Consider the following 24667-nt stretch of genomic DNA (forward strand, 5'->3'; position numbering starts at 1 on the left):
CTCTTCAGGACGATCCGTCTAAAATTTTTAATCCTAGATGTATCTTTATCTGCCCTCTTCTCCCCATCTCGGCTGCCCTCGCCCTGGTCTGAGGGATCACCCCTCCCACCTGAACTCTCAGCGATGCCTCCTGACTCGGGCCTGCCCCTCTGCTCTGGCTCTCCTCCGTCCTTCCCCACTGCGGCCACAGGGATCTATTCTCAGTGAAATGCTGGCCGTCTCACCCCCTGCCTAGAACCTGCTTTAGAATCACCTCCTGGTGTCCTTGAGATAAAAAGCCAAAATCCTGATCACGGTCTACGAGGTGCTGAAACCCCACGGGCTCTGCTTCTTCCCCAGCCCCGTCACTTTCCTCTTGTCCCCTTGCTCTCTACCCTCCAGCCACTGGTCCTCCCCTGCGACCAATTCAATGTGGCCGAGCTGCCTCCCGCTGGGGGCTTTGCCTGGCTTCTGCCCGGAAGGAGATGCCCTGCCTCGGCTGCCACCTAACCCTGGCTCCTGTCGGCCCCTGCCGGCTCCTGCCAAGGCATTGGGTCTCGGCTCAGATGCACCCCACGTGGGGCGCCCTCCCTCACCCCACAGCCTGGCTCTCCCAGCACCACCGCCCTCTCTCCTTCACAGGCCTTTTCACAGGTTGATTACCATCTCTGCCTTCCCCACTAGGCTGTCAGCTCCAGGATAACAGAGCCTGGGACAATCTTATCTATCGTTGAATCCCCAGCACCCAGGACGGGGCCAGCACGTAGCAGGCTTTCCCTGGGAAAATCCTCACCACCGAGGCAGTAGGTTACCCGCAGAAAATAGTCCGACAAAGTCTTGATGATGGTATCAGAATCAAAAATCTTAATTCTGGATTGAATTGCAAAAGGCCCAGGTGTTATTTTAAGTTGATAAATGATACAACCCACAGAGAAGGTGTAAGATGTGTGGTATGTGTTGGACCACCTGGCATCAAGCTATTAACGACATGAGGGAGGCTGAGAAAATCTTCACTTCGGCCTTGATCGCTACCGGCCCAATGCCTCCTGCCCGCCCTCTGCCACACTCCAGCCTGCTGTGCTCCTTGGGCCACTTTCCTGTCATCTCCACACCTCCCCCTCCCTTTTCCTTCACTTCCAGATCCCCTTCCTTGGTCCTGCTCGTCTTGCATGGCCATCCTGATGGCGTCACCGGGAGCCTTTCTGGACTGGGCAGAGGAGGGGTTGGTCTTCACATATCCATTTTTCCTCCAGTGTGTTTTCAGTCTCTAAACATGACCATCTTCGTTTACACTGTAGGTCTGTGTATGTCGAATCTTAAGCTTGCGGCAGACAAGACTAGTCTGTTTGCATATTAGGGCCCCTTAAGGCCTCTGATTAGTTAGAGAAATAAATGGGCATCTTGGCCACATTGCAGAACGCAATCTTCTGTTCCAAACACAATGGATCCTTCACCAGGTTTCCCCCAGCTGGTCTTTGCATCCCTCAGTTAATACAGTACATTTGTTCCACTGGGAAGCAACGGGCGTGGAGACAGTCACGGGCATCTTTATTTCCATCAATGGGGCTCCACTGTGTCCTCGGTGAAGGTGAATGGGAGTGTGTGGTCATGAGCCTGAGTGGACACTCACGCGCCCGTGCTCTGGGCAGCCTGGTCGTGTCCACGCAGCCAAGCGGTAGCTCTGCCCCCTGCATCCCCCTAAGGGCCTCTCTGTCCCATTTACCGGTTTGATAACAGCAACCCGGGCACAAGTGTCGGTTTGTGGTTTGTGCTACGAGCAAACCTCCTCTAACGTCTCATACTAGTATCTCGTTCAGAAGAGTTTCTCCGGATTACCCTGCTTTTCTCTGTCCCCTGTGGCAACTGGACGCGCTCATTTGATGAACTGTGCTCGTTCTCCAGCTTCCTTTTTAACTTTCTGTCATCACTGATTTCTTGAGAATGCAGTGATCAGGGTACGCCTCCTTTGGTCAGGATCATTTAGTGGTGGCCTATCATTCCATGGATATTTGGCTATTAAGATTGATGTAGCCCCCCCCAAATTTAAAAAATTTTTTAAGTGAAAAATAAATAACTAAAAGAAGGAGGGGAAAAATGGATACTACTTAACAAAAATCTCTAAGGACAAATACAAAACTAATGTCGGGCTGATATTCAGCTGGTTCTTACCGTAACAGCCAGGCCCGTTGTCTGTTCTGTTCAGTTGTTCAGTCTGTTGGTAAATATTTAGAATATTACTCCTGAAAATAATCAAAGAGATTCATTGCTGTAGTGGATAGAAAATGGATGGATGGGGTTCAAAGGTACTAGGTAGACTTTTTATAAATCTTGATATTTAATCACTGTGTTCCTCTTCAAAATAAATTAAACAAATAATTTTTTTAAACAAAAAAACAACAACAAAAAAATTGATGTAGCCCAGACAATCTCTCCCCTCCCCCATTACCCTATTTGTGCACTCAGTATGCCTCAGTTGTCTTCCAAACATGTGAATCCCAGGAAGGACTCTGGACAGAGGCGGGGCTGATTCTCTGATTTCTGCAGGATGGGAGGTTAAATACATTGATAAATTTGCTTTAGAGCCTGTACTGTTCAATAGAGATTGACACTTTACTATTATTTCAATCCCTCTTGACTTTGTATTTTTTGACCTATGCCACTTTTGTAAGTTAATATCTTAAATTTTAATTATCTTGTTTTATAATAATTAACATTGGTGCTTTTGCAACATTTTTAGTGGATTCCACGTTATAAATGTTAATGTCCATTTTTCTGTGTACCATCATTGGTCACTGTTCTATCCTAAGTGGAAGGTCACTTAGGTCCTCTGGTGTGGATTACATGTGTACATCGATAGGGCAAAGCACTTCTGCATCCTTTGGGGTCTGGGAATCCAAAGTTTCTAGACTTTTTTTAATCGATAACCTTAACCAGATGTGCAGTTGCCTTAAAAGAATCTTAATGATGAATGTAACAGAATGATCGTGTGCTCTTCCAGTGAATCCCAAACGCATGACCCCGAATTCTCTGAGAGCAGTATTGAGCTGTAGCCCGATACTGTTTCTGTTCTCCTTCTCATCAGTCTCAAGGTTTTCGCTCAGAGATACATCTCACCTGGGTGCAAGAGGTGGGACCGCGCTTCCATTGATTGGTTCCGTCTTCTCCCTACTGACTTGTTCTTGTTTCCCCATGTCTCAGGTCGTTTTTGTCGCCATTTTGCTTCATAGTCATCTGGAATGCAGAGAGCCTCTACTCATCCCCATCCTATCCTTGTACATGGGTGCCCTTGTGCGCTGCACCACCCTGTGCCTGGGCTACTACAAGAACATCCACGACATCATCCCGGACAGGAGTGGACCGGAGCTGGGGGTAGGTCCTTAGACCTCGAGGACATGCTCTCTGTACATCCAAGTGGAATATAGTTTCACCCGACACGTATGAAACGAGACATCAGTGTAACAACTACACGCTCTGGGATGTTATACCTCAAGGCCAAGTGCTTCGTAGTGTCCACAGGGAAAGACAGTTGGAGAACGGATGAACTCTGGAGATGAAAGAGTCCTTAGAGGTCACTCTCCAGCCTCCTTACCTCCATACGAGGAGACCAAGTCACAGCGAGTCATGTCAGGCCGAGGAGGAGACACAGCACTGACGTCCCCCTTACTCTCTGTTGTCAAAAGGAAGTCATTCTGTTCTCGACAGAGATTTTAGGACCCCTGGTCCCACTGAACTCACATTTGATTATTTTTAATTTCACACCAGGGATCCAGGCTGTGTTTGTACCTTCTGTACTGGCCAAACACAGTCACTCATTCAGGTGCCTTCTATGGAGGGAGCAGAGTATTTAGGTACCACAGGGCAACACAGGAAGTTCTTAAATGCGGTCTCTGGCCTCGAGCAGCTTTACGTCCCTTATCCAGCACAGACCCAACATTCAGACATGAACCCAAGAAAGTACAGAGACTGCAATGGGAGTTCAAGAACTTCTCTCACTGAGGCTGAGAGAGGGTAGATAGGGATGAGGTCTAAAAAGCCCCCTTGATGGAGGCAGAGCTTGGCCTGTGCCTCGAAAGGTGAATATGGTACAAGCAAGATACAATCTTATACAAGTGACCAAAGCGTTCTTTCCATCATCATTATAAACAGTATCTGATTTATAGGTTTGCTAATTTCTCTATCCTTAGGTATCATTTGGGTTGGTATCCATCTAGATATAAGGCAGATATGCATGATTATGTATATATATATTTTTTTATATATATATTTATATAAATATGGCCCTGAATAAATTACCACACTCCACCCCTTGATCCCACCTTTGACCACGTTACTTTTGTCATGTCAAAACAGTAATTGCAAAGAAAGCCCGTGTGCAGCAACAAATACCCAACGCAGCCAAAAATAACCAAAAAACCAGTAATTGTATTGACCACCCACCTTGATCTGAGGTCAGGCCATCAATAATATCAGATCTAGGGCTTCCCTTGTGGCGCAGTGGTTGAGAGTCCGCCTGCCGATGCAGGGGACACGGGTTCGTATTAATTAGTCGCCTTCTCATTACCATGCTTTTGTTTTGCTTGTGCTTCTGAACATTTACATGACTTCTGTCAGAGCTTTGAAAATAGGAACCTCTGAGTAGATTTATATAGTGCCCAAATAATTAGGCACATTTGTGAGCAGACTGATTCCAAAATAAAGTATAACAATGTTTTACTTCTAAGACTTACGTCTTACTGACATGGCTTCTAGCCAGTCAGTTTGGTAATTTAAACAGAAAGTCATTTCCAGCCTGTTTCTTGGGCTATGAAGTTGGGTTCTGCTTGGGTTAAAGTTGCCCTGTTTGGAAAATAGACGTTTGGATCCATCAGGCTTAAATGTGTGTTTTGATTTCACAGTAGCTTGCCAGCTGTCTGAGTTCATTTCTATTAAGACTGTACATTTCACTTTAATTCAACTTGGCTTGTCTACAGAGGCTTTTTCTATATTATTTTTAAGTATAGTGGATTGACTCATGATTGATATCGAAAGACAAGGCTTTGACTCTGAATTGTTTTTTTCTATTCTGCTTCCAGAGTTCAGTGAACTTTTATCCCCTTTTCTTGATGCAGGGAGATGCAACAATAAGAAAGATGCTGAGCTTCTGGTGGCCTTTGGCCCTCATCTTGGCTACACAGAGAATCAGTAGGCCAATCGTCAACCTCTTTGTTTCCCGGGACCTTGGTGGCAGTTCTGCAGCTACGGAGGTAGGGCAGCTTCTGGGGATGTGGGTACCCACTGTCACCGTGTAAAAACTGGGTGCGGGGGAGGTGGATTTCAAATTTGTTTCCAATTCCTCTTGAGAGCTCAAGAAATTCTGTGATATTAAATTATGTGACACCTTCACACAAGGAACCCATAAGGATCTCCATCAGTGACTTAGAATCATGTGATTTTATATTTATATGAGTATGGGAGAAAATATCTCCTTCATCCTTCTCTTTTACCATATGAGAAAACCGAGATTAAGGACACACAACTAGCAAGAAGCTGGGCTAGTGTTAGAATCCAGGTTTTCTCTCTCCACTCAACGGCCTCTCCACTTTCCCATGGAGTCAGCATGGTGCCTCTTCACTGTAGTTGCAGAGGACAGCGGAAGATGCCATGCGCAGCAGCAGAAGTGAAAGTACCAGGGGGTGAAGGGCTGCTGCCTCCGTTTTGACCCACCTAGTCTCACCTGTCCTTTCTCCACCTCCTGTACCGAGCCTACCGTGGCTTTATGTACTCTGGCAATCTGCCCTCCTCCAAAGGAGGGTCTCCATTATTTACTCAACTCAAGAAACTGATCTGGAAACTGGCAGCTCCTCCAAAGACAGAGTTGAAGCACTTTTTTCCATCTTTCAAGTATGGTATGAACAAGTAGAATGACTTCATTTGTTTCCTCCTCCGCTGCCCTCTGGAGAACTAACTGTCTCAAGAACTGCTGATCCTTCAGGAAGGCTGGTGGCTACTCATGAGAGCCTCCTGTTTACACATTGCCCTTGAATGCGCTGTCAGCATGTTTCCAGGCTGAGGTCTGCTGCCAGTTTCCATGTCCTGGGAAGCAACTCATGTTGGCTTGGAACAAGCAGCCCATAAATCACAAGCAGAAGGCTTTCCCTTGTCTCCATTGGTTCCTGGATTTTGTTTGTTGAATCATGAATGCCATCTGGGCTGGCTTCTGTAACACAGCAGCTTTTTTACTTCAATACTTCAGTTTCAGCTGCCCAGTAAAAAGTGTGGGACCCCCATCACCTGTGTGCTAGAATTCCATCTTCCCCTAAGAAAAACAAGACATTATACATTTGAGCCAGCCATTTCTAAATGACCTCAGTGCACAGAGACAGGCCTTAGCATTAGGGTGACAGAACTGACATAAATTGATCGTCTGCTTCTGATAATGTCGGCACTTATTGGACGTTTCATTGACTCCCGACACCCCTGCACGATAGGTGTCGTTATGCTCATGGTTCTGCTGGAGGAACAGAAACGGGGCCTGAGAGCGTTCGTGCTTCACACAGCTGGGAAGTGATGAAGTGAGGTTTGAATCCAGGGCCGCCTGATGCCACCACCCACTCCTCACAGCAGTGTCTTCACCAGCTGGGGACCCACCTCGCTCACGGTCCTGGCATCGCTGTTATGGTCATTAGAACAGACGAAGCCTGATTCCTCCTGTCCTAGCTAGTTAGGGAGTTGAACTTTGCCAAAAATATAGGGTTAGGTGCTCTGTTTTAAATTTTCTTCCTCTTCATTCACCTAAGAAATGAAACTCTCATTTTCATGGAAGAACCTGTGAGCCTTCCTATGAGAAGTATTAATTTAGTTTTCTTAAGTTAAACATCAAAATTGGGCTCTCCTGGCTGAACAGATTGAAAGTGAGTTGAGTTGGATGGAGGATACCATAAAGCCATCAACCAGCGCACACGGTCAGCTTCCCTGGGGGATGGCGTGGAGGCAGAGCGGTGGACGCTGAGTGCAGAGTCTCCAGAGAGCATGGGTGGGGCTCAGAATCGCATTTTGAGACTCAAGAATTGGGCTAGACTAGAAGGTTCGGTTTAGCTCAGTGAGAATTTGGTGGACCTGGGTTGAAATCTTGGCTTCTCAGGCAGTGATCTGGACCCCTTCCTCACTGGATTCATGTAAAACAAGACTCATCCCCCTGGTCTCAGGTGCACACCCTCGGTCCACTCAGCCCGCTCCCGGGATGCAGGGGAGCACCTGCCCTTTCCTCCTGCTGTCACCCAGGGTGGAGTGACCTGTCGGTGGGGACCACACCTGAGATGGCGTGCTCTGCCACGTGGCAGACGGCAGGCAGTGGCTGGACACAGGCTCTGCGGATGCCCTGCTAACTGCCGGCTCTTCCTCTTGCAGGCTGTGGCAATTTTGACAGCCACATACCCCGTGGGTCACATGCCATATGGCTGGTTGACGGAAATCCGTGCTGTCTACCCTGCTTTTGACAAGGTGAGAACCCCGGGCGCCGTGGTTTCTGAAACACACTCTTTAAAATTAGCGTTTGATAGACAGGGATCGCCGTTGACGGACGCAGTGATGTTTCTGATCTCACCTCGCTCTGCAAGATTAATGAGGCTTTGGGGCTGGCGGAGGAAACTCAGAAAATAACAGAGGCGAATTTACACTTGCCTTGATGCCGCTCCCATGATGCCTCTGCAAACCGATACTCACTTCAAGGTTATTCCTGTCAAGCAATTATTTGCAAACGGGAAATTATACTCTCAAAAAATTTTAGTATATTGGATTTCATTTCTCTTTTGTTGTTTTTTAGTGAAACTGATACTTTATAGCAGATGTGAAGGTACAGGAAGTTGTGTGCTTAAATTCGTAAGCTTAAGGCTCTCTTGCGGGGTGCTGGGTTACCTGCACGCTGAAGTTGTCCAGGCAGCAGCCATGGGTCCAGGTTGGTTGGGATGCAGCGCAGTTATTCCAGCTGGAAGCTTCTGGTGACGGCCACTGTGTCCTTCCACAGCTGTTGACACAGCCCAGGAAGGCACATAAGCCTTCAGACCTGTAACCTGAGGCCAGGTCAGGACTGACCTGCGTGCAGATCATTTGAGAAATGCCTATTTCATTAAAGCTTAATTATTTGAACCTGTAGACTTGTATCCTGAAACAAAGAAGTAGAAAAACAGACCCCCAGCAAGATAGTGTACAATGTTTTAAAATAAAAAATAGGAAAGAAGCACAGAACCTGCCACTGGTACTCTTAATAGCAACTGTTTGGCCTTGAATTTCTATAGAACTAGCTCAGAGCCATTGCTGATATCATTTCATGTGATCCCCTAAAGAGCCCTAGGAGGTGAGGAGAGGAAGCCTCTTCACCAGGGTCCCCAGCTGATTACCTGCCTCTATTCCCACACCTATAGTCAATCACCCATAAATAGCAACTCACCTCCAAGTGCTTCAGGGATGGCCCCCACGCAGCCTAACGTGAGAGAGGGTAGGCTATCGCCCAGAGCTCTTTACTGGGTGTGGAACTTCCCCAGTAGACTGGACCCTCCACTGATTGCCAACATTCACTCACAACATTAGGATGCAGAGCATTTCCGAAGAAATTCTTTTGATTCCTGCTTCCTAGGCCTTTGAGAGCGGACTTCCGAAGGCCTGAGTCATTTGCAGGAGAGAGCCGTGTTTGAGTGGGTTTAATCCACTCCATTGATAGAAATCAGTGTTTTCATGTCAAGGAACATGTGTATAGAAGTAAGTCCTCAGAAACCAAAATGGATATAAGTCATCTTGCTAAATGTCTAGCTCTTGGAATATAAGATTATATAATAAAACTCAGTAGCAGGTTCTAAAGTGTTAGAACCTCATAGCTGTGAGTGTCTCATCTGAAATTGTTTTCGGCTACATTGAAATAGTAAAGCTTAACAATACAGCGCTATACAGTTTCACTAAGAGCGTCCAAGATCAGCATTGTTTTATTCACCATCACAGAGGTTAGGCACTACAAAAAAATTCTTTTTTTTTTTTTTTACATCTTTATTGGAGTATAATTGCTTTACAATGGTGTGTTAGTTTCTGCTTTATAACAAAGTGAATCAGTTATACATATACATATGTTCCCATATCTCTTCCCTCTTGCGTCTCCCTCCCTCCCACCCTCCCTATCCCACCCCTCTAGGTGGTCACAAAGCACCGAGCTGATCTCCCTGTGCTATGTGGCTGCTTCCCACTAGCTATCTGTTTTACATTTGGTAGTGTATATATGTCCATGCCACTCTCTCGCTTTGTCACAGCTTACCCTTCCGCCTCCCCGTATCCTCAAGTCCATTCTCTAGTAGGTCTGTCTTTATTCCTAAAAACAAAAAGAAATTCTTTTGAGGAGCATACCTCTAGCCAGATGCTGGAGTTACTCAGAACCCTTTTGAAACCTCCCCCATTGTTGCCATGCATTCCACTGCGCTACTCCAAGCCATTCCCATGAATGCCGTCTATTCACCCGAATCTTAAGACACCTCTGTGTGGACTTCCAGAATCTGCTGCACTGACAGTTGAAATCCTTAGCCCCCTTGTGCGTTCCAGAATAAGAGATTTAAAATTTCTCGCATAACTCCTGCTGTTTCTAGCTAAACAGTGAGCTGGGAGAGTTTTCCACTCATCCAAATTCTCTCTAATGTTCAGTTATTACATGCAAAAGACTATGTTTCTGCGAAAGAGCAGATGGGGCAAACAAGGTGAGACACAGATGCTAATCTAATGATATGTGCTAGTTTATTCCAACCGTACTTGCAGAAATATTTTCTATTTTAAAAATAAAAGCACACCTGAAGGAGCCGGGGCCCGTGGCTGCCACCACGGGTGGCGTGTGCATTTGGAGGTTCCTAATTCTTCCCGGCCTGGCCTCCTTCTCGCCCAGGCCACCGGGGCACCAGCCGCGCAGATTCTTGGGGGAGAGGAGATGGAGAGATAGCCTACCTGCTGTGATTTGCACTGTGCACAGTCTGTTTTTCAGAAAAGCAGATGTGCTTTAGAGACCGGAGTTAAGAAAATGTCAACCCCTCCAGAGGTGGCATAAAGGGGAAGGGATTCGAGAGATTGCCTCAGCCTCTGAAGGGAAGCAAACATCAAAAGCTCTTTTGCAAGTGGGACCTGTAACACCTCTGCTTGTGTGTCTTTCATTGGGCTGGATATGGGAGCCAGGGGCTCGCTGTTTGTTCTTTTCTTTTTTTGAATTTTATTTTATTTATTTTTTTATACAGGAGGTTCTTATTAGTTCTTGTGAGTCGGCTCTGGGACTAATGGGATCCGTAAGGAGGCTGGCGTTGTTTTTTCCTCTGCTGCCTTTCAAGGCTGAGGGCCGGACGCTCGTTTAGATTGGGTGACGGGCACGCCTAGCAGTGACCCTGGGATGGCCCCAGCAATCCCGCGGGCACGTGTCAGAGGACCTCTGGGCCGTCTGCATCATTTGCTTACATTTCAATCTGACAAAGCCTGTTTGAACATCTTCTCTACTCAAGAAAGATGGTGCTAAGTTGCAGGAGCTAAAGAGATGGGTGAGGGACTTCCCTGGCGGTCCAGTGGTTAAGACTTCACTTTTCAGTGCAGGGGGTACGGGTTCAATCCCTGGTCGGGGAGCTAAGATCCCACATGCCTCGCTGCCAAAAAACCAAAACATAAAAAAAAGAAGCAATATTGTAACAGATTCAATAACGACTTTTAAAAAAATGGTCCACATCAAAAAAAAAAGGTCTTTAAAAAATAAAATAAAATAAACAGATGGGTGAGACACACAGTCCTTTATCTTGGAGAGCAAACGCGCACCTCACAGGGCCTTGACATGTGCCCTCAAATACGGGCCCAGATGCCACGCCTGCCTGCAGAGCTCCAGGGCAGTCGGGAACTGCAGGATGGGCTGGGGCCCTAGAGAGGGGACTCATTCAGGAGACACTGCCAGGCGTTCAGTCCAGAACCCCCTCTGGTTAGCATTCATGTCCAGAAACATGACAGCTGTCTGAGAGAGACTCAGAGGGACAGCTGTCTGCCAAGCTGTCACTTGACATCTACACTTTAGACGCATCAAATACAACAGAAACGAGATGCTCTGTAAGATGCACGTGTGGTCAGCCGAGGATAACCTGGAGCCTTTTCTTGCCCCCCTAGAATAACCCCAGCAATAAGCTGGTGAGCACAAGCAACGCAGTCACTGCAGCACACATCAAGAAGTTCACGTTCGTCTGCATGGCCTTGTCGCTGACGGTAAGGAGAGACCCATCCCCGCCCCCACCTGTGTTTGTTTTTGGAAAGGGGGGTAATCGCCATTTTCAAGGGAGAGTTCCAGTAGTCCATAATACGACGTTGTGCTAGATTAGATAACAACCTCTTCGAGACATTTTCATCTCAAAATATGAGCGATCGTCGTTCAAGGAGGGCGTTGAGTCTAAGAATAGAGGGTCAACTTCCGGCGTTTCTAAGCGCTTCTTACGTGCTGAAGAGAGGCAGGCTTTGCCTTTCATTTTTAATACTCTTACTAATAATTTCCAGCCCATTTTTATATACCCAGAGTCAACTCTATAACCATCTCTGTCCCTTTTCCAAATTTAATTGGTGGTGTTTGTTTCGCTGGTAAAATTGCCTTTCCTCACACGTTTCCGCTGATATATCCTCCCCATTTATTTATCATTCAACACTTGCTTGTCAAGCACCTACTGGATCCCAAGCCCTGTGCCATCTTCAGGGATACGGGTGTGAACAAGTGTGGATAACACCTCACTGTTGGCAGGGCCTGCCAGTGACTCTGCACAGCCTTAAATAAACAGCACACATCCTTCCTTTATCAACTCCCCTGGGTAATTCAAATGTAAGAGACATAACGTTCAAAAAAACATGGAAAAGATTCCTACATGCTCTATAATCCAAATACACATGGTGTATAATTTAAGGTTGTTTATGACATTTATCAACAGTCGTAAGAAAATAACATTTATCATCAACTTCACATCGTAGACTGTGCCTTTTGGGTTCTAAAGATGGAGATGAGAAGAGGATAAAAAGAAATAGGGGTCTTTTGAACTCAGTTCCTTGTTTGTTGCTGTGACTACATGTGTCCTATTAAGTCCTGTAGCAGTTCTCCATTTTTATAGTACAATGTAAGAATGTAGCAGAAATGCCTGGGTGTGTGCAGTTCCATCATAAATGACTGATAAGGAGGACGTAAGGCAATAAGAGGTTCGGGGACATGGTGATGACAGGAACACATTGACCGTGGTCCCTCTGGCCATTATCACAAGAACCACTTAGCTAGATAAGCCCTCATAGTGGTCCTTTGAAATCAAGCCCGACACACATTTTAAGCCTTTTATGGATTTTTTTTTTCAAAACCCACAGCTTAATATTTGATCCATTGATCCAACACCTGAATAGATTGTATCAAGGGCAACACAAGATATATGGCCCATCACCTAACACCTCTGACACTGAGTCATGACCTTGCATTCTCAGCTGTCCTGTCACTCCAGCCCAGCCCTTCCCTCCAGTCCTTCCCTCCTGAGACTGGGAAACTGAAAGGGGGGGTGTCAGAAGCCTATTCCAGGCCACGCCCCAGGGGTGGGGGGATCTCTGGTGGCATGCCTGCCCGAGTCAGGACAGGTTGCCCCCGGCAACCCTGCTCTCCTGACGCATCATTTCTCCCCGTGGTGGGCGAGCTTTTCCATAGTTCCCCAAAATATTAACAAAACACTGCACAACCTTGAAACCATTCAAAAGAGTGTTTGGGGAAAAAACAGAGAAGATTTCTGTCCCAGGAACAGACCTCAGCTTTCGGAGACTGTGTTAAGTGACCGGGAGTTGAGAGCTCAGCTGGTTTCGGGTGCCAGGCTCTGAGATTGCGACCTCGTCCGACGCCGAGAGTTGGGAGCTTTCGGTCGTTGCTCGCTCTGCTATCCAGAGTCCGGCCAGGTCTCCTCTCTCTGCATTTAAACCTCCTCCCGCAGCTGTGCTTGAGTCCAGTGGAGAACTTTACCAGACTGGGTTTAAGGATATTCCTTTCCTCCTTCAGTTCACGGGCAATAACCTATACTTCTCAAACAAGAGCAGCAAGTGTATTTTGAAATGATAGCCAAGTAAGATCTAGAAAAATGCTTTGATTTCCCATGTAGAGGCTTTATTTACTTAATAAATTCAATTAGCCTAATCCTACCATCTGTAACTAGAGGTTACAGATCTATCTCAGGGTAGATTTGTCACCGTAGAAACAGAGACTCAGAATCCTGTGTTGGAAAGGAACTTGGAGATGAACTGATCAAATCCCATGATTTTTTAGTAAAGGAAATGACCCAGAGAGGATAAGTGACTTGCCCCAGGACAGGCCAGTACAGACTGGCAGACCTCACTTCATTGCACTTCCCAGATACTGCATTTTTTTTTTACCAGTTGAAGGTTTGTGGCAACCCTGAGTTGTCAGATGATGGTTAGCATCTTTTAGCAATGAAGTATTTTTAAATTAAGGCATGTACATTTGTTCTCTAGACATAACGCTATATTGTACACTTAAGAGACTACAGTATAGTGTAGACATAACTTTTATATGCACTGGGAAACCAAAAAATTCACGTGACCCGCTTTGTTGCAACCTGCGCTTTATGGTGGTGGCCTGAAACTGAACCTGAAATATCTCCAAGGTATACCTGTAAATAATAAAACTTAAGTTTTTTTCCTTGCTTTATCGTGATATTCACTTTACTGCAGTGCTCTGGACCCAAACCTGCAGTATCTCCGAGTTCCGCCTGTAACAACGCCAGCTGGAAGCCAGACTTCCCAGCTCATTCTCTGGGGCCCTTTCCTCTGTATTGTGCTGTTTCCAACAGGCAGGAACAGATATCTGGCCCTGAGGCTCTGGACTGAGGCACTTGCTGGCATGCTTGAAGCGGTGGTTTCTTCAACGCTAAAAACAGCAGTATCTGAGTTTGCAGCTTATGGTGTGTCTCACATACATTATCCTTATAACGATTCAATCAATCGGTCCAACATCTTGGCTAGAGGAATTGCCATTAAAAGATACGCAGAAAACAATGTTAGGGCTTTCCCCCCCTAAATTCAGCGTTTCACTGTCACTATAAAGCATACACCTTTGTACAGTATTTATTCATTCTTCACATCTGTGATTCCTTGGAGGCTCTGAACTTCCCTAGGCAGGGTCTGTGGCTTAGTCACCTCTTATCCCCAGGGCTTAGCATCCTGCCCGACACAGAAGGGGCACAGTAAGCAGAACACAAATACATGCATCAACTAATACTTACCTGTGAGATAAGGATCAGAAAGGCACCCATGGCACCCACCCCTCATGAGCAACAACCTCCTCATTTATACTCAGGTTATCCTATTTTTAAAGCTTTGAAGACGCCCTTTACTCTCAAGTCTATTTTCCCTTTTTTAATTTTGAAACTTCTCAGTGTCAGGAAATGAACGTAGCAGAGCACTTAAGATCAGCACATCATGTATATTCCAGTGGATGATATGGTGTACAAAGTACGAGCCTTCTGATGGTTCCACAGCTTTCTATGCGTCGCCTAGGATTAGAGCACTTTCCTGAGCTCTGATCCTTTGGGCATAAATAGCTCTTCTCCCTGGGACTTTGAGAAGAGCTGATCCCACAGATCCTGCAGACACTTAATGACCCAGTGATGCTACCTGCTTTTCAAACGAAAAGGTGTACTGTCTCTAGCAAAAACTCATCTTGCAGTCAGAATGGGTTCACTCTTCAGGCCCTGACACTTTGGGTTCAGCATCTTCCTTTGCCTGTGAAAGATACTTTCGACAGTTAGTAAGAGACTAATATTTCAGAATGCTACAATGCATGTATGTGTTTATTCCCTAGTATAGATTTTCCATTTAAATTTAGAGTATCTATCCAACTCTAAAAGTTGGTTCTTCCCTCATTTTCTTATCCAGGAGTCTGTCTGATCCAGTGGGCTTCAAGAAAAGCAGCAAATGCCTTCTGCCCAGTCGGAAGAGGAAGTGGATTTAGGAAGCGAGTAGAGTAGGAAGATAGAAGTATTTCTCAAGTAGCATCTTGCTTTCCTGCCTTCAGAGCTGCCTCTAGGCATGCTTAGTGAAGTGCTCATTGATTTCTTTAGACCATCTGATGCGAATGAGGACAGGGGGAGCTTTAGTTGATCCAGAAGATTAGCTTCAACATGGTAGAACCATCAGATAAAAATTAATCCCCTCGATAGCAACAAAGGAGTGGGCACGATGCAAACCAGGGTTAGCAAGGTGACTGCAGACTGACACGCCGCTGTTAGGGGCAAAGGAACACACAGTTCAAAAATATGTACAGTTTAAATCGATTTGGAAGAACAGCTTCAGATGGTATGCTGCTTGGTGGGAGCTTGTGGTGTAGTGGCCACGCAGAGGAGAAAGCATCACAGACCAGCCATCAGAGCTGCACAGGAGAAGACAGGACCACAAAGAATAAGGCTGCAGACGCTGTTGGGGTCAGAAGCAAACAACCAGTTTTGCCCTGAACCTTCTGGTAGAGCCATGGTCTCCATTGCTTATGTGACTGACTATAAAGCCCCAGGATAATTAGTGTGTCCTGAAAGGCTGCGTTTCTCTAGTAGACAGTCGTGGTGATCACAGACAGAGGGTGGTGGAAACGAGCTTGTGATATAAGGAAGCAGGAACATCGTTCCTTCCTCTTAGGGAGAAGAACTGGTAGTGCTAAACTTACAGAAACATGGCCACTTGTGAACCCCTTGGGACTTACCATGATTCCCTCTTGGATTCCAGATTTGGGGGTAAGATAGTAACCGTGAACCAAGGTAGGATATGTCTTTTCGACAGCCTTTTTGGTGCAGAGGGGCACCCTCAAAAGGTAACAGACCTCCATATTCTGGGATGTTAGGCCAGTTTGCTGAAGCCGATGGATGGGCTTGCTAAATTTACCAGACTTGCCAACTTACCCCAAACATGTGTGTGTTTGTTTTTTTAATTTTTTTAATTTTAATTTTTTAATAATTTTCTAATTTTTTAACTTTAATTTTTTTAAAGTTCGTAGCAAATCATATTAAATGGGGAAGTTTTAACAGCTTTAGATGCTTTTAGTTAACCAGTTTCCATTTTGACTTCACAATGGCATTTTTTAAACATTTGGTGTTTTCTTAAGCTCCCCACTGCTCTAGTTTGGGGGAGCTGTTGCCAAGAGAGGGGCCCCTCTGGGGCCAGAGCGGTGGGGAAGAATCCTTGCAAAGCACAGGCTGGGCTGCTGCTGAGGCCTTCCCAACCCCCTTTTTACAAGATGGAAATGGGAGTCCATCCAGATGGATGCTGGTAGGTGGAGCCAGCAGGGCAGCTTTGTGCAGCGAACAGCCTACATGGTCACACCGAGCACCCCCCAGATGCCGAACCCGGAGGGGCAGGAGGGCAAGTGCAAAGAGCAGGAGATGGGAGAGACAATGCCAGAGAGGTGGAGGGTGCAGGTCAGAAGGAGAAACGGAGAGAGACCATGGGGTCGGGAAAGAAAGGAGAGGTGGAGAGTCAGAGGAAATGGAGCAGAATGACAGAGGTGGGTACAGTAGACAGTGGGGAGGAGGGAAGGCCCCAGAGACCCCTAGAGCCTTCACAGCCCCCCATGGCCCTGCCAATCCTTCCAAGACATATTGCTGTAAACTTCAGAAAACTTTAAAAGAGGCAGGTTTCTAAAAAACCAGTAAGTGTGACAAATTGTTGGTTGGCCAAATAGGCTATTTTCACAGGTTGATTTTGGGTGAACTGGACTGTTTCAGGATGGCAGGTGTGAAGAGGGATTCTTCTTTTTTTAATGTTTATTTATTTATTTTCTTATTAGTCATCCATTTTATACACATCACTGTATACATGTCAATCCCAATCTCCCAGTTCATCACACCACCACCCACACCCCCCCGCCGCTTCCCCCCCTTGGTGTCCATACATTTTTTTCTCTACTTCTGTGTCTCAATTACTACCCTGCAAACCGGTTCATCTGTACCATTTTCTAGGTTCCACATATATGCGGTAATATATGATATTTGTTTTCCTCTTTCTGACTCACTTCAATCTGTATGACAGTCTCTAGATGCATCCACGTCTCTACAAATGACCCGATTTCGTTCCTTTTTATGGCTGAGTAATAGTCCATTGTATATTTGTACCACATCTTCTTTATCCATTCATCTGATGACGGGCATTTAGGTTGCTTCCATGACCTGGCTATTGTAAACAGTGCTGCAGTGAACATTGGGGTGCATGTGTCTTTTTGAATTATGGTTTTCTCTGGGTATATGCCCAGTAGTGGCATTGCTGGGTCATATGGTAGTTCTATTTTTAGTTCTTTAAGGAACCTCCATACTGTTCTCCATAGTGGCTGTATCAATTTACACTCCCACCAACAGTGCAAGAGGGTTCCCTTTTCTCCACACCCTCTCCAGCATTTGTTGTTTGTAGATTCTCTGATGATGCCCATTCTAACTGGTGTGAGGTGATACCTCATTGTAGTTTTGATTTGCATTTCTCTACTAATTAGTGATGTTGAGCAGCTTTTCATGTGCTTCTTGGCCATCTGTATGTCTTCTATGGAAGGGAGTGTTCCTTCCTCTGCAATTTTTTGGAAGAGTTTGAGAAGGATGGGTGTTATCTCTTCCCTAAATGTTTGATAGATTTCACCTGTGAAGCTGTCAGGTCCTGGACGTTTGTTGTGGGAAGATTTTTAATCACAGTTTCAATTTCATTACTTGCGATTGGTCTGCTCGTATTTTCTATTTCTTCCTGGTTCATTCTTGGAAGATTATACCTGTCTAAGAATTTGTCCATTTCTTCCAGGTTATCCATTTTATTGGCATAGAGTTGCTTGTAGTTGTCTCTCAGGATGCTTTGTATTTCTGCAGTGTCTGTTGTAACCTCTCCTTTTTCATTTCTAATTTTATTGATTTGGGTCCTCTCCCTCTTTTTCTTGATGAGTCTGGCTAATAGTGTATCGATTTTGTTTATCTTCTCAAAGAACCAGCTTTTAGTTTTATTGATCTTCGCTATTGTTTTCTTTGTTTCTATTTCATTTATTTCTTCTCTAATCTTTATGATTTCTTTCCTTCTGCTAACTTTGGGTTTTGTTTGTTCTTCTTCCTCTAGTTTCTTAGGTGTAACATTAGATTGTTTGAGCTTTATCTTGTTTCTTGAGGTGTGATTGTATTGCTATAAACTTCCTTCTTAGAACTGCTTTTGCTGCCTCCCATAGGTTTTGGATCATCGTGTTTTCATTGTCCTTTGGCGCTAGGTTTTTTTCGATTTCCTCTTTGATTTCTTTAGTGATCTCTTGGATATTTAGTAACGTATTGTTTAGCCTCCATGTGTTTGTGTTTTTTACGTTTTTTTCCTTGTAATTCATTTCTAATCTCGTAGCATTGTGGTCAGAAAAGATATGATTTCAATTTTCTTAAATTAACTGAGGCTTGATTTGTGACCCAAGATGTGATCTCTCCTGGAGAATGTTCCATGCACACTTGAGAAGAAAGTGTAATCTGCTGTTTTTGGATGGACTGTCCTATAAATATCAATTAAATCTATCTGGTCTATTGTGTCATTTAAAGCTTGTGTTTCCTTATTAGTTTTCTGTTTGGATGATCTGTCCATTGGTGTAAGTGAGGTGTTAAAGTCCCCCACTATTATTGTGTTACTGTCGATTTCCTCTTTTAGAGCTGTTAGCAGTTGCTTTATGTACTGTGGTGCTCCTATGTTGGGTGCATATATATTTATAATTGTCATATTCTTCTTGGATTGATCCCTTGATCATTATGTAGTGTCCTTCCTTGTCTCTTGTAACATTCTTTATTTTAAAGTCTATTTTATCTGATATGAGTAATGCTACTCCAGCTTTCTTTTGATTTCCATGTGCATGGAATATCTTTTTCCATCCCCTCCCTTTCAGTCTGTATGTGTCCCTAGGTTTGAAGTGGGTCTCTTGTTGACAGCATATATATGGGTCTTGTTTTTGTATCCATTCAGCAAGCCTGTGTCTTTTGGTTGGAGCATTTAATCCATTGACGTATAAGGTAATTATCGATATGTATGTTCCTAGGACCATTTTCTTAATTGTTTTGGGTTTGTTTTTGTAGGTCCTTTTCTTCTCTTGTGTTTCTCACTTAGAGAAGTTCCTTTAGCATTTGTTGTAGAACTGGTTTGGTGGTGCTGAGTTCTCTTAGCTTTTGCTTGTCTGTAAAGCTTTTGATTTCACCATCAAATCTGAATGAGGTCCTTGCCAGAGAGTAATTTTGGTTGTAGGTTCTTCCCTTTCATCACTTTAAGTATATCATGCCACTCCCTTCTGGCTTCTAGAGTTTCTCCTGAGAAATCAGCTATTATCCTTATGGGAGTTCCCTTGTATGTTATTTGTCATTTTTCCCTTGCTGCTTTCAATAATTTTTCTTTGTCTTTAATTTTTGCCAATTTGATTACTATGTGTCTCAGCGTGTTTCTCCTCGGGTTTATCTTGTATGGGACTCGCTGGGCTTCCTGGACTTGGGTGGCTATTTCCTTTCCCATGTTAGGGAAGTTTTCGACTATAATCTCTTCAAATATTTTCTCATGTCCTTTCTCTCTCTCTTCTGCTTCTGGGGCCCCTATAATGTGAATGTTGTTGCGTTTAATGTTGTCACAGAGGTCTCTTAGGCTCCCTTCATTTCTTTTCATTCTTTTTCCTTTATTCTGTTCCACAGCAGTGAATTTCACCATTCTGTCTTCCAGGTCACTTATCCATTCTTCTGCCTCACTTATTCTGCTATTGATTCCTTCTAGTGTAGTTTTCATTTCATTCATTGTAGTGTTCATCTCTGCTTGTTTGTTCTTTAATTCTCCTAGGTCTTTGTTAAACATTTCTTGCATCTTCTCGAGCTTTGCCTCCATTCTTTTTCTGAGGTCCTGGATCATCTTCACTATTATTATTCTGAATTCTTTTTCTGGAAGGTTGCCTATCTCCACTTCATATAGTTGTTTTTCTGGGGTTTTATCTTTTCCCTTCATCTGGTTCTTAACCCTCTGCCTTTTCATCTTGTCTGTCTTTCTGTGAATGTGGTTTTTGTTCCACAGGCTGCAGGATTGTAGTTCTTCTTGCCTCTGCCATCTGTCGTCTGGTGGATGAGGCTATCTAAGAGGCTTGTGGAAGTTGCCTGATGGGAGGGACTCGTGAAGAGTGATTCTTAACAGGCTGTTCCAGGGTGGGCTTCATGACCCCAGATTCGAATTATGCTGAGGTCATGGGACTGTGCCAGGGTCTCCAGGCTGTGTTCCACTGGCCTCCCTCAGCTTCAGCAAATGGAGGCTGCGTGGTGATGGCCCCAGCAGCAGCAGTGGCAGTGGTGTGTGTGTGTGTGTGTGTGTTTGTGTTGCCGTCATTTAAGGTAGAGAGAGAAGGGAGACTTGCCATTCAACCACAGTGCTTCACACAATAGGGTGCAAGGGTATTTGAGGCCAGTGGCTGTTACTACTTAAGGATCTATTTCTTTTAAAAAAGGAATTAAAATAGGTGTTTACTCTGGATCCACCCTGAGCCTTGCCTTTTGATGTCAATGCTTGGTAAAAAGGGGAAGTGTGACTCTGCACTCGACCCCGAATCTTCTATTCTGATGATTATGGGGTGAATTATGTCCACCCCAAATTCCTATATTGACATGCTAGCCCCAGTGCCTCAGAATGAGGCCTTATTTGGAAATAGGGTTCTGATGAGGTCCTGGTGGGTGAGTCAGGTGGACCCCTTATCCAGTCTGACTGGTGCTCTTAGAGGAGGGGGGGTGTGGACACAGACACGCACACAGGGGGTTGGGGGGGGCGGTACGTGGAGACTGGAGTGATGCTGCTGGAAACCGGGAGGCCTGGAGCAGATTCTTCCCTGGTGCCTTCAGAGGGAGCATGGCCCTGCCCACACCTTGATTTTGTTGTCACTCCAGGACTCTGAGACAATAAATTGTTAGGCTGCCCGGTTTGTGGTACTTTGTTACAGCAGCCCTAGCAAACTCGTACACTGATGTTTCTGAAAGAACAGAGTCCTCTTGTCATTTAAGGCCACATGGATTGATTGCCCAGAACTAACTAATCAACTGGTCTGCTTCCTTTTCAAATTCTCCACTTACTGTTTCCATAACACATTTGTATTCTTGTGTTTCCAGCTTCTCCAGGTGAGAATCTGAGTGTGGGGTTTGCTTAGAAATACTGTTCGTGCAGGTCAGCACTGTCCCCAGATTTATGTGCTTAACTATGTCCGTGCTGATGGGGCTTTTTTTTGAGGGGGGGTGGTTGTTGGCATCATAGAAGTACCAGTGTCCTATTTAGGTTGTTTTGCGTTTTGGTTTTATTCTGCTTTCCATTAGTTGAACAGTCCAATGCACCTCACCCCGGCCCTGCAGAACCACCATCACGAGCACTGAAAAGCCGAAACATGTTCGCAATTATCAAGGAAAAAATTAAGTTGCTAGTATTTTATCCAGTTTTATTTATACCCCCAAATTGTCTCAAAACCTTGATCCCTTCTGCTGCTTCCTGCATCAACAGTAGTATCTGATTTGGCACAAAACCATAAAAATTACTTAGTTTCAGCGTCACCTGTCAGTACACAACTGTGTTCTATAAAGAACAGGTGCAGAGCCACCACCTGAAGGGGTTTGGGAACCAGGCAGAAGACAACTGTGTTCTCCCCCAGCTCCTGCAGAAGAGTCTTGATTGGCCCGTGGGTCCTACACATTCCCCATGCTGCCTGCCAGACCCCAGCCTCACATCGAGGACGTGGTTCACAGGCTCCACTCCGAGGGTTTTCTGGCGCAAAAGCAGATTTATCAGAGGGAGAAGGCAGTCAGGAATCATTCCACACAATATTCAAGATAGCCCAGTGGGGATCAATTCATAGATTTCCAGGAACTGTATTTGATGACTCTGTGGCTTTTTTAAAAATCACTTTTATTCATCTCAGCTTAAAGACAGAAGCAGTAGGGGAGCATTTTTCTTCTTATCCGGTGGGTACATTACAGTATGTAATGGTCAGATGTGTGGTCCAGACCTTCCCAACAATAATCACGATGAGACGTGTGGACAAAACGAGGCCGTGACATTCGTGGCCGCTCGGTTTTCTGATTTCAGCGTCTGCTCTCACTCCCAGGTGCTTTGGGCTCTGAACACAAGCAACTTCCTGGTGAACTTTGATATCCTGTTGATTTATGCTGATAAGACATGTAAGGAGTCAGCAAAGCCCATGTGAAATATCTTAAAACTTTTTTGGTAAATTATCTCAGGAAACACTGAATAGACGTAGTGAAATCAGCACGTGAGGACATAGAACGCCGTTAAGTGCACTAAGTGATCATTTTGTGTTTAGTGAAGCCAGAGAACACTGGACCCAGAAACAAGAGAAAACAATCAAGGGTGATTCTGGTTACACAGAGGTATTTCCCCCAAACATTAAGGTAACATAAATCAAACACTGGTACTTCTATTGGATGCTGTGATACCAACCACCCTCTACCCTCACCCCCTAAAAGCCCCATCAGCAAAGACATAATAAGCACATAAATCCGGGGACAGTGCTGACCTGCATGAACAGTATTTCTAAGCAAACCCCACGTTCAGATTCTCACCTGGAGAAGCTGGAAATACAAGAACAGAGTTGTCTTACGGAAACAGCAAGTGGAGAATTTAATACCTGCTTTACTTCTCCCAGCACTTAGGTGTCTTCTGCACCTGTAGGCAGACTAAGAGTGAACGGGGAAGAAACGTCAGTCTTAGCTAACTGATACATGGCCTTTACTAAAAATGTTCTTTATGTTACCTTAAAGCGTTTTACTGCATTTCCAGCTCTGGGCGGGAGTGCCCACTTGTTCAGGCAGTGAAGGAAACACGATTGAGTTGTGCCGTGAGATTATTTCCGGAGTCTTTCTGAACCTTCTGAGCCCAGGGCCAGCCTCAAAGAACCAGCATGTGACACTGAGAAAAAGCACGTGTGGCAAATAATAGTGCCCAGGAAACTTGCTCATCATTTATCAGGTACCAGCCAGTTTTCAAAGGCCCGCCTTTAATCCTCCTTCAGAGATGGCTCTTAACCAATGTGGCTCGAGGAATGAATCGGCCCTTACCCGAACAAACAAAAACAAGAAGGTTTGGAGAGCCGGCCCCTGTGAACCAGAGATGGATTCAGATGCAGGGCTGGGCATGGTGCCAAGGGCCCTGGGCTCTCAGTGACACTTGCCTGCCCTCTTTGCAGATTTTGATTTAAAAGGGGTCAGTTGGGAAGGGTCAGAGAGCCAAAGGAGAGGGAGTAGCTTAGGCTTGAACTCAGGGCCACATAACACAGTGTTCATGGATGTGGGCCCGGAGGCCCCAGGGCCTGGGTTCACACCCTGACCCTACCACTCACCAGCTGGGTGGTCTCTGAAAACTATAAGCCTGGGCTTCCCCAGCTGCCATGTGGGCATGAGAAGAATACCCACCTTATAAGACTTTGCAAAGGAGTAATAGCTTAGCATATAGCACCTGGCACGCTGGAAGCAAAGAATGCTGGCTCTCTCCTCCTTGGTCCCCAGACACGTGGGATTCCATGTAAGGAAAGGATGGCTGTATCTGTAAATAAGTGGCTACTGGTATTTTCGATGCTAGTGAATAATTTTATGATTTTTTCTAGTGATATCTATAATAGCCTTCCAAATTTCTCTGGGATTTCTTTTCTTTTGGTGTTTAAAATAAATTCAGCTTCTTGATAGATTTATACATACCTTCTCTAGACAGACCTCACCGACACACGAGACACATATTGTGCGTTTTTCCCCTCTGAGAACTTGGGAAAGTTCTTTGGATGTCCCATCACCCCTTCCTGTTTAAAGCCTCCAATCCCCTGTGCTGACAGTGTTCGTTCCAGCCTTTGTTCGTCTTGTTAATTCAGAAATGTCAGTTACCCACAAGCTTCAGTGAGCGCTGAAAGAGAGAAATTGATATGTTTAGTCCTCTGGCTTAGACATCTGATACATCAGTACACACCAACCAAATATTAGAAATGCCAGTGAGGAAAGATTTTTAAGCACGCTTGGATGCGTTGCCAAACTTGTCTAGAGCATGGGCGATGGAACACTTTCAGTGGGATGGGTGATGCCTAGGGTTTCTCTATTTACAGCACAGCTCCCCAGGGAAGGGGCACGTGCATATTTGTTCATGCAGTCATTCAACAAATGCTTGAGCCCCTGCTGCATACCAGGTCCCAGGGCTACCATGGTGAAACTAACACACAGAGTCTCTTTTCTTAGGGGCGGTTCATAACCTCATGGAGAAGACAGGCAATTAACATACACTATGGTGTTGGACGGTGCGTTAGTTTCCTGTGGCTCCCGTAACAAATGACCACAAACCTGACGGCTTAAAACATCAGAAATGTATTCCCTCCTAGTTCTGGAGGCCAGAAGTCGAAATTCAGTTCACTGGGCTGAAATCGAGGTGCTAGCGGGGCATACTCTCTCCAGTGGCTTTAGAAAAGAATTCATTCCTTGCCTCTTCCAGCTGCTGGTGGCGGCCGGCATTCCTTGGCCGAATCACGCCAATCTCTGTCTTCACATCGCCTTCTCCTCTGTGTGCCTCCCTTTTCTATAATAAGGACATTTGTGACGGTTTTTAGGGCCCACCCAGACATTCCCAAGCAATCTTATCTCAAGATCCTTAATTTAATCACCTCTGTCCA

The 24667-nt window shown here is 45.2% G+C and overlaps 1 protein-coding gene across 1 annotated transcript in view; it reads left to right on the top strand.

Annotated features, from left to right (window-relative positions):
- The window catches only part of ANKH (ANKH inorganic pyrophosphate transport regulator), a 138461-nt gene that overhangs the window by 93305 nt on the left and 20489 nt on the right, over window positions 1-24667 (top strand). The window contains exons 5-8 of the mRNA XM_024741731.1: window positions 3178-3348; window positions 5088-5222; window positions 7366-7458; window positions 11116-11211. Coding sequence (XP_024597499.1) covers window positions 3178-3348; window positions 5088-5222; window positions 7366-7458; window positions 11116-11211 — 495 coding nt within the window. The remainder of the gene's footprint in view (window positions 1-3177; window positions 3349-5087; window positions 5223-7365; window positions 7459-11115; window positions 11212-24667) is intronic.

Source organism: Neophocaena asiaeorientalis, unplaced genomic scaffold (genome assembly GCF_003031525.2).
Source record: "Neophocaena asiaeorientalis asiaeorientalis breed wild unplaced genomic scaffold, Neophocaena_asiaeorientalis_V1.1 scaffold10, whole genome shotgun sequence".
Classification (NCBI taxonomy): Eukaryota; Metazoa; Chordata; class Mammalia; order Artiodactyla; family Phocoenidae; genus Neophocaena; species Neophocaena asiaeorientalis.